The 13,651-nt window shown below is 31.6% G+C and overlaps 2 protein-coding genes across 2 annotated transcripts; one reads left to right on the top strand and one right to left on the bottom strand.

Annotated features, from left to right (window-relative positions):
• The first annotated feature begins 1,202 nt into the window (after window positions 1–1,202).
• On the top strand, window positions 1,203–7,833 carry LOC126748833 (putative GTP-binding protein 6). The gene is made up of 6 exons (XM_050458326.1): window positions 1,203–1,598; window positions 5,975–6,392; window positions 6,771–6,972; window positions 7,027–7,250; window positions 7,317–7,524; window positions 7,579–7,833. Exons 1-6 carry the CDS (start codon window positions 1,465–1,467, stop codon window positions 7,800–7,802), a joined length of 1,410 nt encoding a protein of 469 aa, XP_050314283.1. The 5' UTR covers window positions 1,203–1,464; the 3' UTR covers window positions 7,803–7,833.
• Window positions 7,834–7,985: 152 nt separating this feature from the next.
• On the bottom strand, window positions 7,986–13,482 carry LOC126748834 (uroporphyrinogen decarboxylase). The gene is made up of 5 exons (XM_050458327.1): window positions 12,964–13,482; window positions 9,120–9,298; window positions 8,779–8,934; window positions 8,424–8,723; window positions 7,986–8,364 (listed from the first exon to the last, which is right to left on the bottom strand). The coding sequence occupies exons 1-5, from the start codon at window positions 13,082–13,084 to the stop codon at window positions 8,047–8,049; spliced, it is 1,074 nt and encodes a 357-aa protein (XP_050314284.1). The 5' UTR covers window positions 13,085–13,482; the 3' UTR covers window positions 7,986–8,046.
• Between the last annotated feature and the right edge of the window lie 169 nt (window positions 13,483–13,651).

Here is a 13,651-nt window from a genome sequence, read left to right as displayed (position 1 = left end):
GATCTTACACCTCTGGAGTTTTATTTTATGGGGCTACTTGAAACAAAAAGTCTACGTCACCCAGCCAGAATCTACGATCTGCGTCAAAGAATTATTGATGCATGTCGCAATATTGATGTTGCCACTTTCCAAAATCTTCATGAAAAGTTATCCAATAGATTATTTTATTGCCTTGAAGTTAATGATGCACATTTTTAACATCTTTTGTAATAAAATAGTTACATTTTTGTGTTACTTAAAGTTTAATTATTTTAAACGATAATAAAAATGCGAAACCTAAAATTTGGAAAGGCTGCCATTTTGTTAAGAGTAAATAATATATGGAGATAAGCTAGGGACCAAAATGTAGTATTTAGGTTGCGAATGATGTGAGCCAAATTGCAAATTTTTATATAAACGCATTTAAAAGATAAGAGGGCAGGGAGAGCAATTAAGATCCGCACTGTTAATGCTTGAAGCAATAACTGTGGTCTTCAAAAAGCACAAGCAGGAAATTGTAGGAGGCAATTTGTTTGGAACTCGTCTTACATAACCCCCCTTCGGTTGCCCATTCCACATTCAAAACAAGTGAGAAGATATTTTAAGTACATGGGTAAGTAAATGTTCAATCACGTTCGTCTTCGAATACGAAAACTTAACCCTTATATTAGATTTAAAGGGCATTTAAAAAGATTGTTGGTTACTAAGGCATATTTTACTTTAGACAAGTTTTCTAATGATGGTTTTTCCTGATTACCAAATATGTATGTATAATTTGAAAAAAACAGTTATTTTAACTCTATTTTGCTTTCTGATATCTACTAGTTCTGAGTTTTTCTGACTTAGATTAAATAAGGCTTTGTCAATAACTTTATTTAGGAACATAAAGCTACTTTTTGAATTTGGTCTCCTCTCTTGCCTTGTCTATGATACTTTCTAGGCAAGAAGACTGGATGGAGGAGAGATATCTTGTCTGTGCTGGGTTGGCCAAATCCTGGAAAGCAAGTTCTCTACCGCTACAATAGTATATTTGGATTGTGGTTTGCGCATTAGCGTAGTGCGCAATGCCCGCTTGGCAAATGCAAATAAAAATAATCACCAAAATAAAGGTGAATAATTTGTAGGTGACAGAGAATAAAACATACGACTATATATTTGTGTTCTGTGACATACGATAAGATGCGTGCGATAGGGGGGAAACGAGCCGGTTCTGTTAGTCGACTCCAGCGCGATGCATGGAGCATGTATAGGAGATATCTCTCCTCTATCCAGTCTTCCTGTTTCTAGGTTTTCTTTTGATTTTTTAGGTTATAGTCTCACAATTTTTGTATGTTATTTTAAATAAAATGGAAATTTAATTTATATATCATTAAATAATTATTTGTATTGTCTTGCGTCCGCTTAGAATAAAGATGTTCTTAAGTGTCAATCTTTAGGGTAGTAAACGTATTTACCCTGTTTTTAACTATTAATTAGTTGAATAAAATGTTAAATTTGAGAAATATTGGTCGGGTTTTCAAAGGATGTGTGCCTCTTATTAGGCCAATACATATTTCCCCTTGTGTGCAGGATGATGAACCACTTTCCGAGAATGTGAAAGAACTATTAACTTCGGACAGGTATATTTAATTCAATAATCAATGCTACACCTACAATTAATTTTATATATGAGGCGGGTCATTCCAAAGTGATTCTTGTCCACTTTGAAGAATTGTTGGCAGATTGAAAAAAACAGATAAGTTGAGGTTTACCAGCATTGTTGCTTAAATTAACACTTTAATATTATACATTTTGATATTCAAAAATGTACAAAGATTGTCCCATAAATCAGTTTTGCTTGGAATGCCTTAAAAATAAAATTGAATTTTGGACAAGATGCATTTTGGAACACCTCTGTGGATTAGATGCATTATGGAATAACAAATTAGACAGATCTTGTAGTCTTATACCCATATTTTTTTAAATTTATTTAAACTCAAAATAAAGCAAAAGGCCAACATTAAACTAAATTAAACATTTTATTTCGTATGACAAATTTTAATTTATCAACTGATAAACAAAAAAAGTGGTTGATAACAAAAGTGGTTGTTAACAAAAAAACGCTTTAAAAAACTAAATTTTAAGGTCTTTAGGCTCCTCTGATAATTGGCAAAAGTTATCATCTTCTTCCTCTTGGATAGTATCAGAGTTTTCCATTATTTCTTCCGATGTAATACAGCTTTCTATTAAGTTTCTAAAAAACTCACACTCAGAATTGTCCATCCACTGGTCACCAAAATGAGAGTTCAATAAGGTTTGAATATCTTTAACTTTCGCAGGTTTCATGGGCACTCCTTTTGGAAGATTGTAAAGACTTATGTTGAGACTATTTTTTCCTATCTCTTCCATAGACTCACAGACTTGCCAAAATCACTTCTATAGAATTCCTCTCCTCTCATTGTCACATCTCCTTTCTTGTTCTTCGTATGAATGATCCTCTTACATTGAGATATTTTAAAATGCCACGACTGCGCTCCTTTAAAACACTCTTTAGCTGTTTTTCGCCAATCTCGTACCTGACAATCTTCTAATTTAAAAACTGTTGCTTTTTCTGCAAAGAGTTCTGTATAGGTGTTTGGGTTTGTTATAGTAGGCATCTTTCTTAATTTTTCTCTACTCTGCCAAACACACAGTCGGATGGTAAAAAAGAGTGACCTCTGACTGGAAAAACTAATTCAATTTCTTTTAAAGAAATTGAAGAAATTTTACTCAAATAGTAGACCAGCATGCCAACCATTACTGAGTTTCTATTTTGTCCTCCGCATCCGTCTGCACAAAGTCTTAGTTTCCTAATGTTGTTCATATCAATAAATGAAAGCAAGTAAAATGCTGCAGACGCGATTTCATTTGAGCTTTTTTGGTATTCGTGCTCCATCCAGGTGAACGAAAATACGTTTGTTTTTGTTAATTAAGAAGAAGACGTCAACAGGAAAATTATAAGTATATAGTTGCCTACTGTAATATGCTACTTGATCAGGTACTTTTAGATTTACTAAATTTTTTTGACAGTCATAGGAGAAAGTCAACATCCCATCTTTTTCTTCCTTCAAAAATGATTTACTGCGCAACTTATGTACCCTTTTTTCAATAATAAGTTGGTTTTTTAGATTAACATCTTTTGTTGTCTTTATTTGCTCTGATACCGAGATACATTTTGAGCAAGCATCGGTAACTGGTGACCCAAAGCCAATATTATAATCTTGTGTGAAAATTTTTCTAAAGAAACTTCTTTTTACCTTTAAATTATTGGGCGCAGTATTATTGTACATGTCCATTATTTTTTTAATAGAAAGATCACAAGAAAGGTACTGTCTCATACTTTTACCTCTACAGTAATGACTTTCTACACCTTTTAATCTTTCAATAAAAGCCTTCACAGAGTTCCTTTTCACTATATTTAATTCCTTTAATCTAGCGCCACCTCTTTTTTCAACAGGCATTTTACCACTTTCAATATAGCGATTTTGTAGTGGATCTGTTTTGCAAAAATTAATTCCAGTAATTTTGACACTTATACATTTTAATTGTACCTGCAATTTTAAACCAACCAGTATTCAAGTACAAGTTTTCTAAAAAATGCACTTAAAACTATGAAAAAATAGTTTTAAAAACCACTTTTACAGTAAGTATATTCCAATTCTTTGATAGTTGGGTTGGAATGAGTTAAGTTGAGATTATGCATATTTTAAGCCTTTTTGCATAATTTCAAATAGGATTAAATATCAAAATAGATTTATTTCTGATGACCTGAACATTTATTTGAAAATGAATAGTATCATGTGACAAACTTCAGGATGACATTAATACTTTGGTTGCATGGTCTGTTCAAAATGGAATGTCTCTGAACACTGGGAAATGCCATTGCATAACATTTTCACAGAAGTTGCCAATAATATCTAATTATTATATAGACTGTACCGACCTTAACAGGGTCAATATCACTGGCAACCTGGGGGGTGGTTTTCATTTTAGTCCCACATTGATTCATTTGTTTCAAGAGGATTGAGTCAGTTGGGGTTTATTTTGTGCAACTCTGCTGAACTATCTGTCTTCAATATGTGTTCTTTATTTCCTTAGTAGAGTCATTGCTCAATTATGCATCTCCTGTGTGGTTTCCATTTTATCAGGTGCATATTGACAGGATTGAAGCTATACAGGATAAGTTTATGAGATATTGTGGGTTTAGGCTTCCTATTCCTAGAGAACAGTGGACATAGTGGTGATATGAGGGCAATGTTAAATGTAAGGAGTTTGGAAGGAGGTCAAAAGTTTTCTGATTTATGCACATTATTTAAACTGATTTCAGGTGATTTGTCCTGATCTTTTGAGCAGCATCAATTTCAGAATATCCCCCATATCCCCTACTATCAAAAAAATACATAAGTTCTTTAGCTGTTTTTTCAGATTGGCAAATGGTATTGATTGTAACTTCACTGGCATTTTTCTCTCTCAATTCAAGTTGCAGTGTCATAGATTAGTTTAATTTGTGTTAAGTTCAATTCTCATGATCAGTTGAGAATATTTTTGTTAAAATCGTTCAAAATTAATGATCTTGATTTCATACAATGTTATTTTCAACAAGTGATATAATTACATAGTATCTGCCTTCTTATATATTTTGTTAATAATTTTTGAAAAAAAGGGGTGATCCGTTAAATAAATAAAATATATTTTTTGTGAAGAAATAGTCCTTACTTACAGTGGAGTCGTAGTTAAAATCTAAAATGAAAATCCTGTAGTCTCCCTCCACTTATTTATTAAACAAGATTCAGTTTTTTAAAATGCCTTACTATTCGGTCCTTGTCAACAACAGAATGTAAACAAATAAAAATTAAAATTGAAAACAATAGTAATAAATAGTGGGTTTTTGATATGTATTTAAACCCTGAGTTGTGGGCATGTTACCAATTTTAAACCTTTTACCCCCTGATGATAGACACCACTGTGTCGGAAACATGTAGGGAATTTTAATCTAACTAAATGTTTAATAAATAAGTGGAGGGAGAGTGTGGAATTTTATATTTTTGTTTTGTGGAGTCTGGACTGAGACTGACTTTCATACTTATATTTTGTTCCTCACAATTGTTTATTTCTACCTTTTTTAAAGTTGGACTTTAAAGTTATTATATACACATTTTTGTTTTCTATAATGTTAGTGTTATAAGCACACACAAGTATTTAGTTACTTATGCAATTAATATTGTAATGTAAAATGTTGAAAATAAATTGGAATGCTAGTAACCTGACAAATTTAAATTGAACTTCTTCTAGTTAATCAATGTGACATTGTTAATTAGGAGACCACATAATAAAGGCTATGCTAAGGTTTTTTTTTGTGGTCTCCTAATTGTTGTTCTTCGAACATAAGCAAAAATTAACATAGAAACAAAATAAGAAGAAATAAACTGCTTAAATACAGATGGAGAGAAGTTCTTACTGTGTTGAAAAATCAGATTTTGAGTCAGCTCAGATCCTTAACTTAGTTTTGGGATTATATTATTTGGAATTCTTGATTCTTGTGTTTCATAGAAAACATAATTTAAGATCTTCTAAAAAGCATGTTTATTCCTCAAAAGCATAAGCAAATCCTTAATAGATGTAATTGTTCTAAAAAGTTTAAGATTATCTGGAAGTAAGGCTTTCCAAACCAATGACACATCTGATGTTATTCTTAAATAGTAAAAACAAAAAAAAAACACAGTGCGAACCTTCTGGTACCACAGAGTTTGCACTAACACACTATTACAGGCAAGAAGAGAATAACTGAATGATGTGTTTATGGGTGACAAAAATTCCAAACTATGCTACAATAATTTACTGAAATCTCTGTGAAGATAGGGAAGAAAATTATCTTTTGTTAGGACTTTTTGAGTATTAAATGCTGATAATACATGACTTTAATATGGATGGGTGCTTATAAATATATAACCTAATGTATGTTTGTTTTGTATTTCAGTGAGTACAATAAACTAGTTGACCACTTTTGCCATATAAAAACTGCCCATAGATGCCTTGTTATACAACCCTATGTTAAATGGGGTCCCAGTAAACTGTCTATATCACCTGAAGAGCAACTTTCTGAAGCTGTTGCTCTTATTCAGACTCTACCTTCTTGGTCAGTAGAAGAGACTCTTAGAGTACCCCTTGATAGTTTAGATAGAAAATCATTGTTTAAAAGTGGATCTATGGAAAAAATTAGGAATATGGTGTTAAAAAGGAATGATATTAGCGCAATATTTATAAATTCCGGTACTTTGAAAAAAGCTACAGTAGAAATATTACAAGAGAATTTTCAGAGGCCTGTGCTGGATAAGTATAAGATAGTCATGCAAATTTTAAAAGAACATGCAACTAGTAAACATGCAAAACTTCAGGTAAATTGGTAATTATAATGCTATTCAAAATATATAAATCAAAGTATGAAGAAATTTCACCAAAATGTTTAAAATTACAATTTTTGTTTCATATTTTTTTTATATTATAAGTACCTAGTAGAAAATGCATTGTAAAATCAAAACAAGCAGCAAAGGGTTTAAGCCAAATCTAATAAAATTATATATGTGTGTAGAATATTTAATTCATCAATCATTTTAGCAAGTTGTGTGTATTTTAATCACGATTTTATTGATATTCGTGACCTATACAGTTTTTAATAATAGGTTTAGTTATTTTATGACTGAAACTTTCATTAAATAAATCAAACATTTGTATATTTAGTTATCATTTTATGAATGTTATATAATTCATTCTAGGTGGCCTTGGCAGAACTATATTATATCCAAAGAAAATCAGAAAAAGAGCTGTATTTTAAAACATACAGCTCAGAGGCTCTCAGATTAATGTTTCAAAGTAGAGAAAAAAAAATTAAAGAAGAAATTAAGCAGCTTAGAAATCAAAGAAACCTTTTGAGAAAGAGAAGGCAAAAAATGGACTATCCTATTATAGCAGTTGTAGGTAAAACTAAAAATAAGATAAAATACAAAAAAAATGCTTTAAAATTGTTTTTAGGGTATACTAATTCAGGAAAGACATCAATTATCAAAGTTTTAACAGGAGAAAAAAGCTTACAGCCAAAAAATCAACTTTTTGCTACATTGGATGTGACTGTCCATGAGGGAGATTTACCTTCTGGACTCAATGTTTTATATGTTGATACTGTTGGGTTCATATCTGATATCCCAGCTAATTTAGTAGAATGTTTCGTGGCTACTTTAGAAGATGCATTGTTAGCTGTAAGTCTCCAAAATATTATTTTATTTTAAACTGTGTGTAAAGTTCTTATGCCTGTTATTCTGTAGGATGTTATCATACATGTGGAAGATATATCATCAGAAAGCTATGACTACAAAAGAAAGCATGTCCTGGATACATTAGAAAGGCTAGAAAAACAGTCTGAAGGCAAAGATATTTTAAGCAAAGTGATACCTGTGGGAAATAAGTGTGATTTATTGAAAGAAAAACATTTTGACCAAGATCTTCTATTGGTCTCTGCTCAAAAAGGCATTGGTAAAAGCACTCATTCTGCCCTAATATCAACAGTTTTCACGCTTTTTCTTGTAGGTCTAGACGAATTAAAGCAACAATTAGAAGACTTCGTACTTTTTGTGACAGGTAGAAAAAAAATAACAATTAGGATACCTACTGGAGGAGAAGAAATTCGATGGCTTTACAAGAATGCTACAGTTTTAAATGAGATCCCTGATCAAGAAGATTTACAATTTATCTTTGCCAAGGTTATTATTACACAGTCGAGTTTACAAAAGTTTAAAAGTTACTTCATATAACAATTTATAATATATTATATTTTAAAAATGAGGTTTTTTTTGTTCCTTAATCTGAATCTGCCTATATTTTTTTTTAGAATTTCAATATCTTATTTTGTAGCTGTTAACTAAGGTTTATGGATTACTGGAGATATTTAACCCCATTTAATTAAAAATCAATGTGCATACTGCATATTACAAACATTAATACTAAATGTTTATTTTTCTTTACACCACCAATATAAGCAACAAAATAATAACATTTCTATACAATAAAATCATGAACAGTCTCAATAAAGACATTAACAGATTCTATTGGGGCATCAGGGTATATTCCATGCCCTAAATTGGCAATGTACTTGTCACCTCCAAAAGCGTCAAGCATTTTTTGGGTAACTTTTTTCAGGTCAGCACCTGGAGCATAAAGGGCTGTTGGATCTAAGTTCCCTTGAAGAGTGACATTTTTATTTTTTAGAAGATTTTTGACATATTTTGGTTCTACTGTCCAGTCTATGCCCAGAACTTCATATCCTAAGTCTGCTTGCTCTTCTAGACAGTACCAGCCTCCTTTTGCAAATAGGACCTATAATCACAAGAATAATTAGCAGGCGCTTCTAATCTAATAAGTTCTTGCATACAGACCATTGGAACTTCTTCAAGGTTTTTTTCTTTGAGTTTTTTCCTTACATCTACAGAGATCTTCTTCAAGTAAGGAAGACAAAATGTAGCATAGAGATCTTTATTAAGATATTCAGCGTTGCTGTCAAACAGTTGCACTATCTGAGCTCCATATTCAATCTGCATTACGAAATAATCTATAATTACATCTGTTAAAATGCTTATTAGTGAATGTGATTGTTCCGGATGAGCATACAGCCATTTTTTTGCTTTAGAATAGGTTTTTGAACCACCTCCCTCAATCATGTAACTCATGAGAGTCCACTATAATAAAATAGCTCAATATATTTGATTTTGATCAGACAATGAAATTTCTTACAGGTGCACCACTAAATCCAAATATTGGCACTTTTCCATCTAGCCTGTGCCTGGTCAGATTTATGGCTTCTCCTACATATTCAAGTGTTTTCGCAGCTCCATCAGCTTTAAAAGTTGCAGCTTTTTCCAAAGTTAGAGGTTCTGGCAATACAGGACCCTATAAACCAAATGCATTTATATAAGAAATTTAAAAAATAAATATTACAAAAAGCATATCTAATCAAAAACATTTTTTATATAATTGAAGATGATAACAATGTCACATAACTAACTGATTGTGTTGCAATAAGAAAAAAAAACTTCATAAGGACGATAAGATTAATATCATAATTAGCTACTTACAACTCCAGCTTTCATTAAAACTTCCATTCCAAGTGCCTGGGGAATCACTAAGATATCACTAAAAATAATAGCTGCATCCAGGTCATACCGTTTTAAGGGCATCAGGGTTACCTCACAGGCATACTCTGGGTTCTGACATATTTCAAAAAAACTATGTTGCTTTCTAAACTCTTGGAATTCTGTAAAAAAATAAGGAAGTAAAATAATTTTGATTGCCAATGTTGGTCTACAAACGTGCCAAGCGTGAAAAGATGTCTGTTAATAATTGATTTTTATTTTTTAAAAGTAGTCATGTATTCCAAAACTGTTAAAGTGATTTCATATGATTTTAACACTAGATTATTTAAAAAAATAAGTTTTATGCAATTCACACAGAAAATATCCACTTAATTTCTTCACTCCAGGGCATTTGTTATAAAGTTAATAGGGAAGACTGCTTTGTTGACCCTCTCTTTGTATTACAATCTGTATAGTTTGTCAATAGTTAAGCAATAGTTAATATTTTCTAAAAACCATATGAATACCATCTGTAGATCTGTTACCGAAATTAGAACCTGCATTTTTTTTGTGTGCTTTAGTTCAAATTATTATTATTTATTTATTAATGGGTCATGCCAATATAAAATTATAAATGTAATATAACTAAATAAAATATAATATAAATAAAAATCTAAAAATTAATAGTTAAGAAAGTATTAGAATATTATAAATGACCTAAGGGGCAAAAATAATGTTTTTGTTCCTCCAAGCACTTTAGATTGCAATGTGCTCAATCCCTTCTACTGTAATAAGTATTGCTAGTAAACTTTTAGCAAATATTTCACAGGAAATAGACCCCAAGAGCCTAACCAATGTGGAAGTAGCTGATTTTTTTTTTGCTCCAACTAATGGAGATGAGCCTATCAGGTCGGGATCGGCTTTTACTAAAAGTATTCTCGGCAGGTTTTGGCTAAGGCAATTAACTTTTCACTTGTCTGGAGTTTTCCTGACTTGCTTAAAGAGAGCAGTGATTATTCCTATCTACAAAGGGGGTCAACACAACTGTACTGCTTATTTTAGACCCATAGTGTTATTGTCTACTATTGTTGAGGGGATGGTTTAATTTTTAAATAGGATGGCCTATTAAGTTTTCACCAGTTTGGCTTTCATGAAAGATGCTAACTCTAGTTTTCTAGAACTTTATAAAATCTGAACACTGGTGAGATTGCAGAAGCTGTGTTTTGTGACTTCTCAAAGGCCTTTGATGGTTTTAAGCTTAATGGTGATACCTCTGAGAAATTTAATATAAATGTAGGTGTGGCGGAGGGATCAGCCTCTGATTTTTCTCATTTACGTCAAGCATCTTCCACAAATACAACTATCTAACAAATTTACATTGTTTGCAAATCCTCTGGCATGACTCAGATGTTGCTCAAAAGGAGGCTAATATAAGAACATATTTGTTGAAAATAAGACTGATGTGATACAAATTGTTTAACATTCAATGTTTCTAAAACCAATATCACTAATTTTCAATGTTTTTTCAATGGTATTTATTTGAAGAATAAACCTGTCACCATGACATCCTTCAGTAAATTTCGATGGAGTCTTTCAATAGACAAATCAATTACATACTCAATCTTATTGAGTCCCATATGTGATATGCAATCTGCTCCTAGTCTAATAATCTTCCACTGAAAATAAGAAAACTTAAGACTGAAAAAGCGTTGATATAAAAACAAAGACATTTCTCACTAGTAAAGCTTACTATAGTTTAAGGGATTGATCAGCATTTAAGTATTTTTCATGTTTTACATTTTAGTCTAATTTTGTTGTAAATTATATTATTTTTTGGCCTTTTCTACAACTCTTATGTTTATATTGACAATAAAGAATTTTTTGAGTTGAGTATTCTAGAAAATTAAAGGAAATAAAAAACTTCATAGTCAAGAGACGAAATAACAGTGAGTAAAAAATATTAACCTTACTAACTAACTAACTCTATAAGCAAAGGCCAGCCAGTTCTAGCTCCCAAAAAAGGTTTAAAAGGTCCAAAGTAATCAAGAAGAACTTCTAGCTTACTGATTGGTTTTAGGGTTCAAGGTAACAAATTTTAAATTGGGAAAGGACACATTTGAATCTGCAAAATTTAAGTTTATTCATCAAGTCCACTCTTTCAAACATACAGTTAGTTCAGAGTATATTTCAGACTCCAGAGAAAAAAGACTGTATGTGAGACATGTGAAATTGAATCTGAGGTACACCTCAAATGAAAAGAAGGCACATGATATATATCTTGATTGGTTTTTTGAACTGATTTAAGTTCAGATCTTTAATTCTAGCTGGTACACAGTTAAAGAATATTATTGCCAAATATCTTTAGATATTTTTGGATCTTTCCAGATGACTAAAGTCAGATACAAGATTATTGTTGTTTCTTGTGGGGTAGGAGTGAATAACTACTTGGAAGTTGTTGAAGAACAGTTGTCAAGAGATTGAGATTTTTTGAGAGATTTACCAAGTGTTTTTTCCAGATTAATCCAGCATCCAAATGTACACCCAGAAATATAGCTTCCATTCCAGAGTCAGGCAAGGAATCATGTACAATCTCATTGTTGTTCCTAAGAGCGATGTTAAGACTTTGCCATTTTGAATTGTTTAAAGATAGGCAATTTGGTATTGAGAAACAGCAAAGGCCCTATGATCCTTGTGGTACCCCAAACTTCAGACTGTTTTTGGGAATTGCATTGGTCACAATAGATATATTGATCTTGATTAGAGAGATACAAGTCAAGAAGTAAAATGGCTTAATTTCAAACATACTAGAAAGATGTGTGTGAATGCCTTTGTGAAGCCTAAAAATTGTGCAAGAGAATCAAGGTATTTAACCTTCAAGAAATTATTAAACCTTTCAAGATATTATTAGTGAAGTGGTTGTGGATTTGTTTTTCCGGAATTCAAGTTGATGTATGGCATGGTAAACATCACAGCCATGTAGTGTAAGGGTCTATCAGATGATGAGTGAACTAATCGAAATGCATATCTCTTGACAATAAGATTGGCATTTTCATTCTGTAGAGAAAAGTCTTTCCGCCCTTCCCAACCCACTATATGGGAAAAGGTTTGTTAGACTAAAAGTGTCTATTAATTTGATTTTTTAAAATATGTTCATAAACTTTTGACAGTACCTATTGGTACCAAAGATATGGGATCATAATTGTTACAGGCATCAATTGAGCCTTTATTCTTTGCCTTTGCAGTTTTGAAAAGTTTAGGAAATGTATTGCAGGCTATAGATTGGTTTATTATAGTGAGAGGTTGAACCATTATATTTTTTATTGCTTTAATGTTGTTTCTAGTATGATCCTAGTACCTTCAAAGATTTCATCAAAATGTAATTGATACATGTAGTCTAAGTCTAAATTGGAATTTAGAAGAAATCTACTTAAAACAGTGTTTTAATTGGTTTAAAAAATAGCAGAGGATCCTGGTGAGATCTCTGCGGCACCCCTTAACCCATCAAATTTGGGTATAATCAATTAAATTTAACTTAATAAGAAATGTTTTGGTTTTCTGGCAAGGATATCTTCTAAATGACTACTTGACTAAAGCTTGCCTAAATATTCTAAATTACTGATTTGTTTTAAAATGTGTTATGCTTATTTCTTTCAAAGTTTTTTTTATGCTGCAGAAAATTTAAAAAAATATATATTGTGATTTTAACTCAGGAAGAATATAGAATATCCTGTATACTTTGCAATACTACTTGACATGTGCTTTTTAAAGAGAGAATTAAGAAACTCTGAATATTAGGGGATTGTGAGTTTGGATGGCCTCTCATATGCTTATATAAAAATTGCTTTACCTGGTAAATATCTCCCTGCTTGTCTCATGACCCAGACAGGGATTTTATCTGGTTTTTGGCCTCTTGCTGCCTTTAAAATTCTATCATTTTGAAGAGCAGGAAAATTTCTGTTGATAGACATTTTTACAAAAAATAAATAAATAAAGCCAGCTGGAGCAATGTAAGTTATCAATTCCTATTAAACCACTTTAAAATTTGTTTCAATAGATCGGTTTACATATGTAATATAAGATGATTCTACATTTTTTTAAACATGAATGTTACTTCCATGATAAACAAAATTTAAATATTTGCCCCCCTAACCCGAAAATCCGAACGTGGTTTTACTGTTTTTTTGTTTTTACGAGAAGCTATGTTCGAAAATCCAAAAATTTGCAATTGGGCATTTACGAATCTACGCATCTGCACAGGACCATGAAAATTCCTAATATAAAATAGGAATATTATAACTTGAACTAGTATGAGTATTTTTTATGCTACTTTTAAATTAAAATGATGTAAAAGGAGTCCTGCGCGCACTGGAGTGAGGAACATATTCTTCCCACTAAGTGTATATGAGACACTACCAAATAATAAAACTTAACCTGAAATGTCAAGTGTCACTTGTCATTTGTTTGATTAAGAACATATTTCAGGAGTGGAATGTGGCTTACCAAAGTAATTATTATTATAATACGCCTGCGCATTA

This window comes from Anthonomus grandis, chromosome 22, assembly GCF_022605725.1.
Source record: "Anthonomus grandis grandis chromosome 22, icAntGran1.3, whole genome shotgun sequence".
NCBI lineage: Eukaryota > Metazoa > Arthropoda > Insecta > Coleoptera > Curculionidae > Anthonomus > Anthonomus grandis.
This window is presented reverse-complemented; position numbering and strand designations above follow the sequence as displayed.

Excerpts from the sequence above, each read along its gene's own strand:
- LOC126748834 (XM_050458327.1), bottom strand. The coding sequence starts at position 13,084 with ATGTCTATCAACAGAAATTTTCCTGCTCTTCAAAATGATAGAATTTTA. Across the intron at positions 8,935-9,119 it reads TTTTAATGAAAGCTGGAGTT|GGTCCTGTATTGCCAGAACC; the intron begins GTAAGTAGCTAA and ends TTTGGTTTATAG. Across the intron at positions 8,724-8,778 it reads TTGGATTTAGTGGTGCACCT|TGGACTCTCATGAGTTACAT; the intron begins GTAAGAAATTTC and ends ATTTTATTATAG.
- LOC126748833 (XM_050458326.1), top strand. The coding sequence starts at position 1,465 with ATGTTAAATTTGAGAAATATTGGTCGGGTTTTCAAAGGATGTGTGCCT. Across the intron at positions 1,599-5,974 it reads GAACTATTAACTTCGGACAG|TGAGTACAATAAACTAGTTG; the intron begins GTATATTTAATT and ends TTTGTATTTCAG. Across the intron at positions 7,251-7,316 it reads TAGAAGATGCATTGTTAGCT|GATGTTATCATACATGTGGA; the intron begins GTAAGTCTCCAA and ends GTTATTCTGTAG.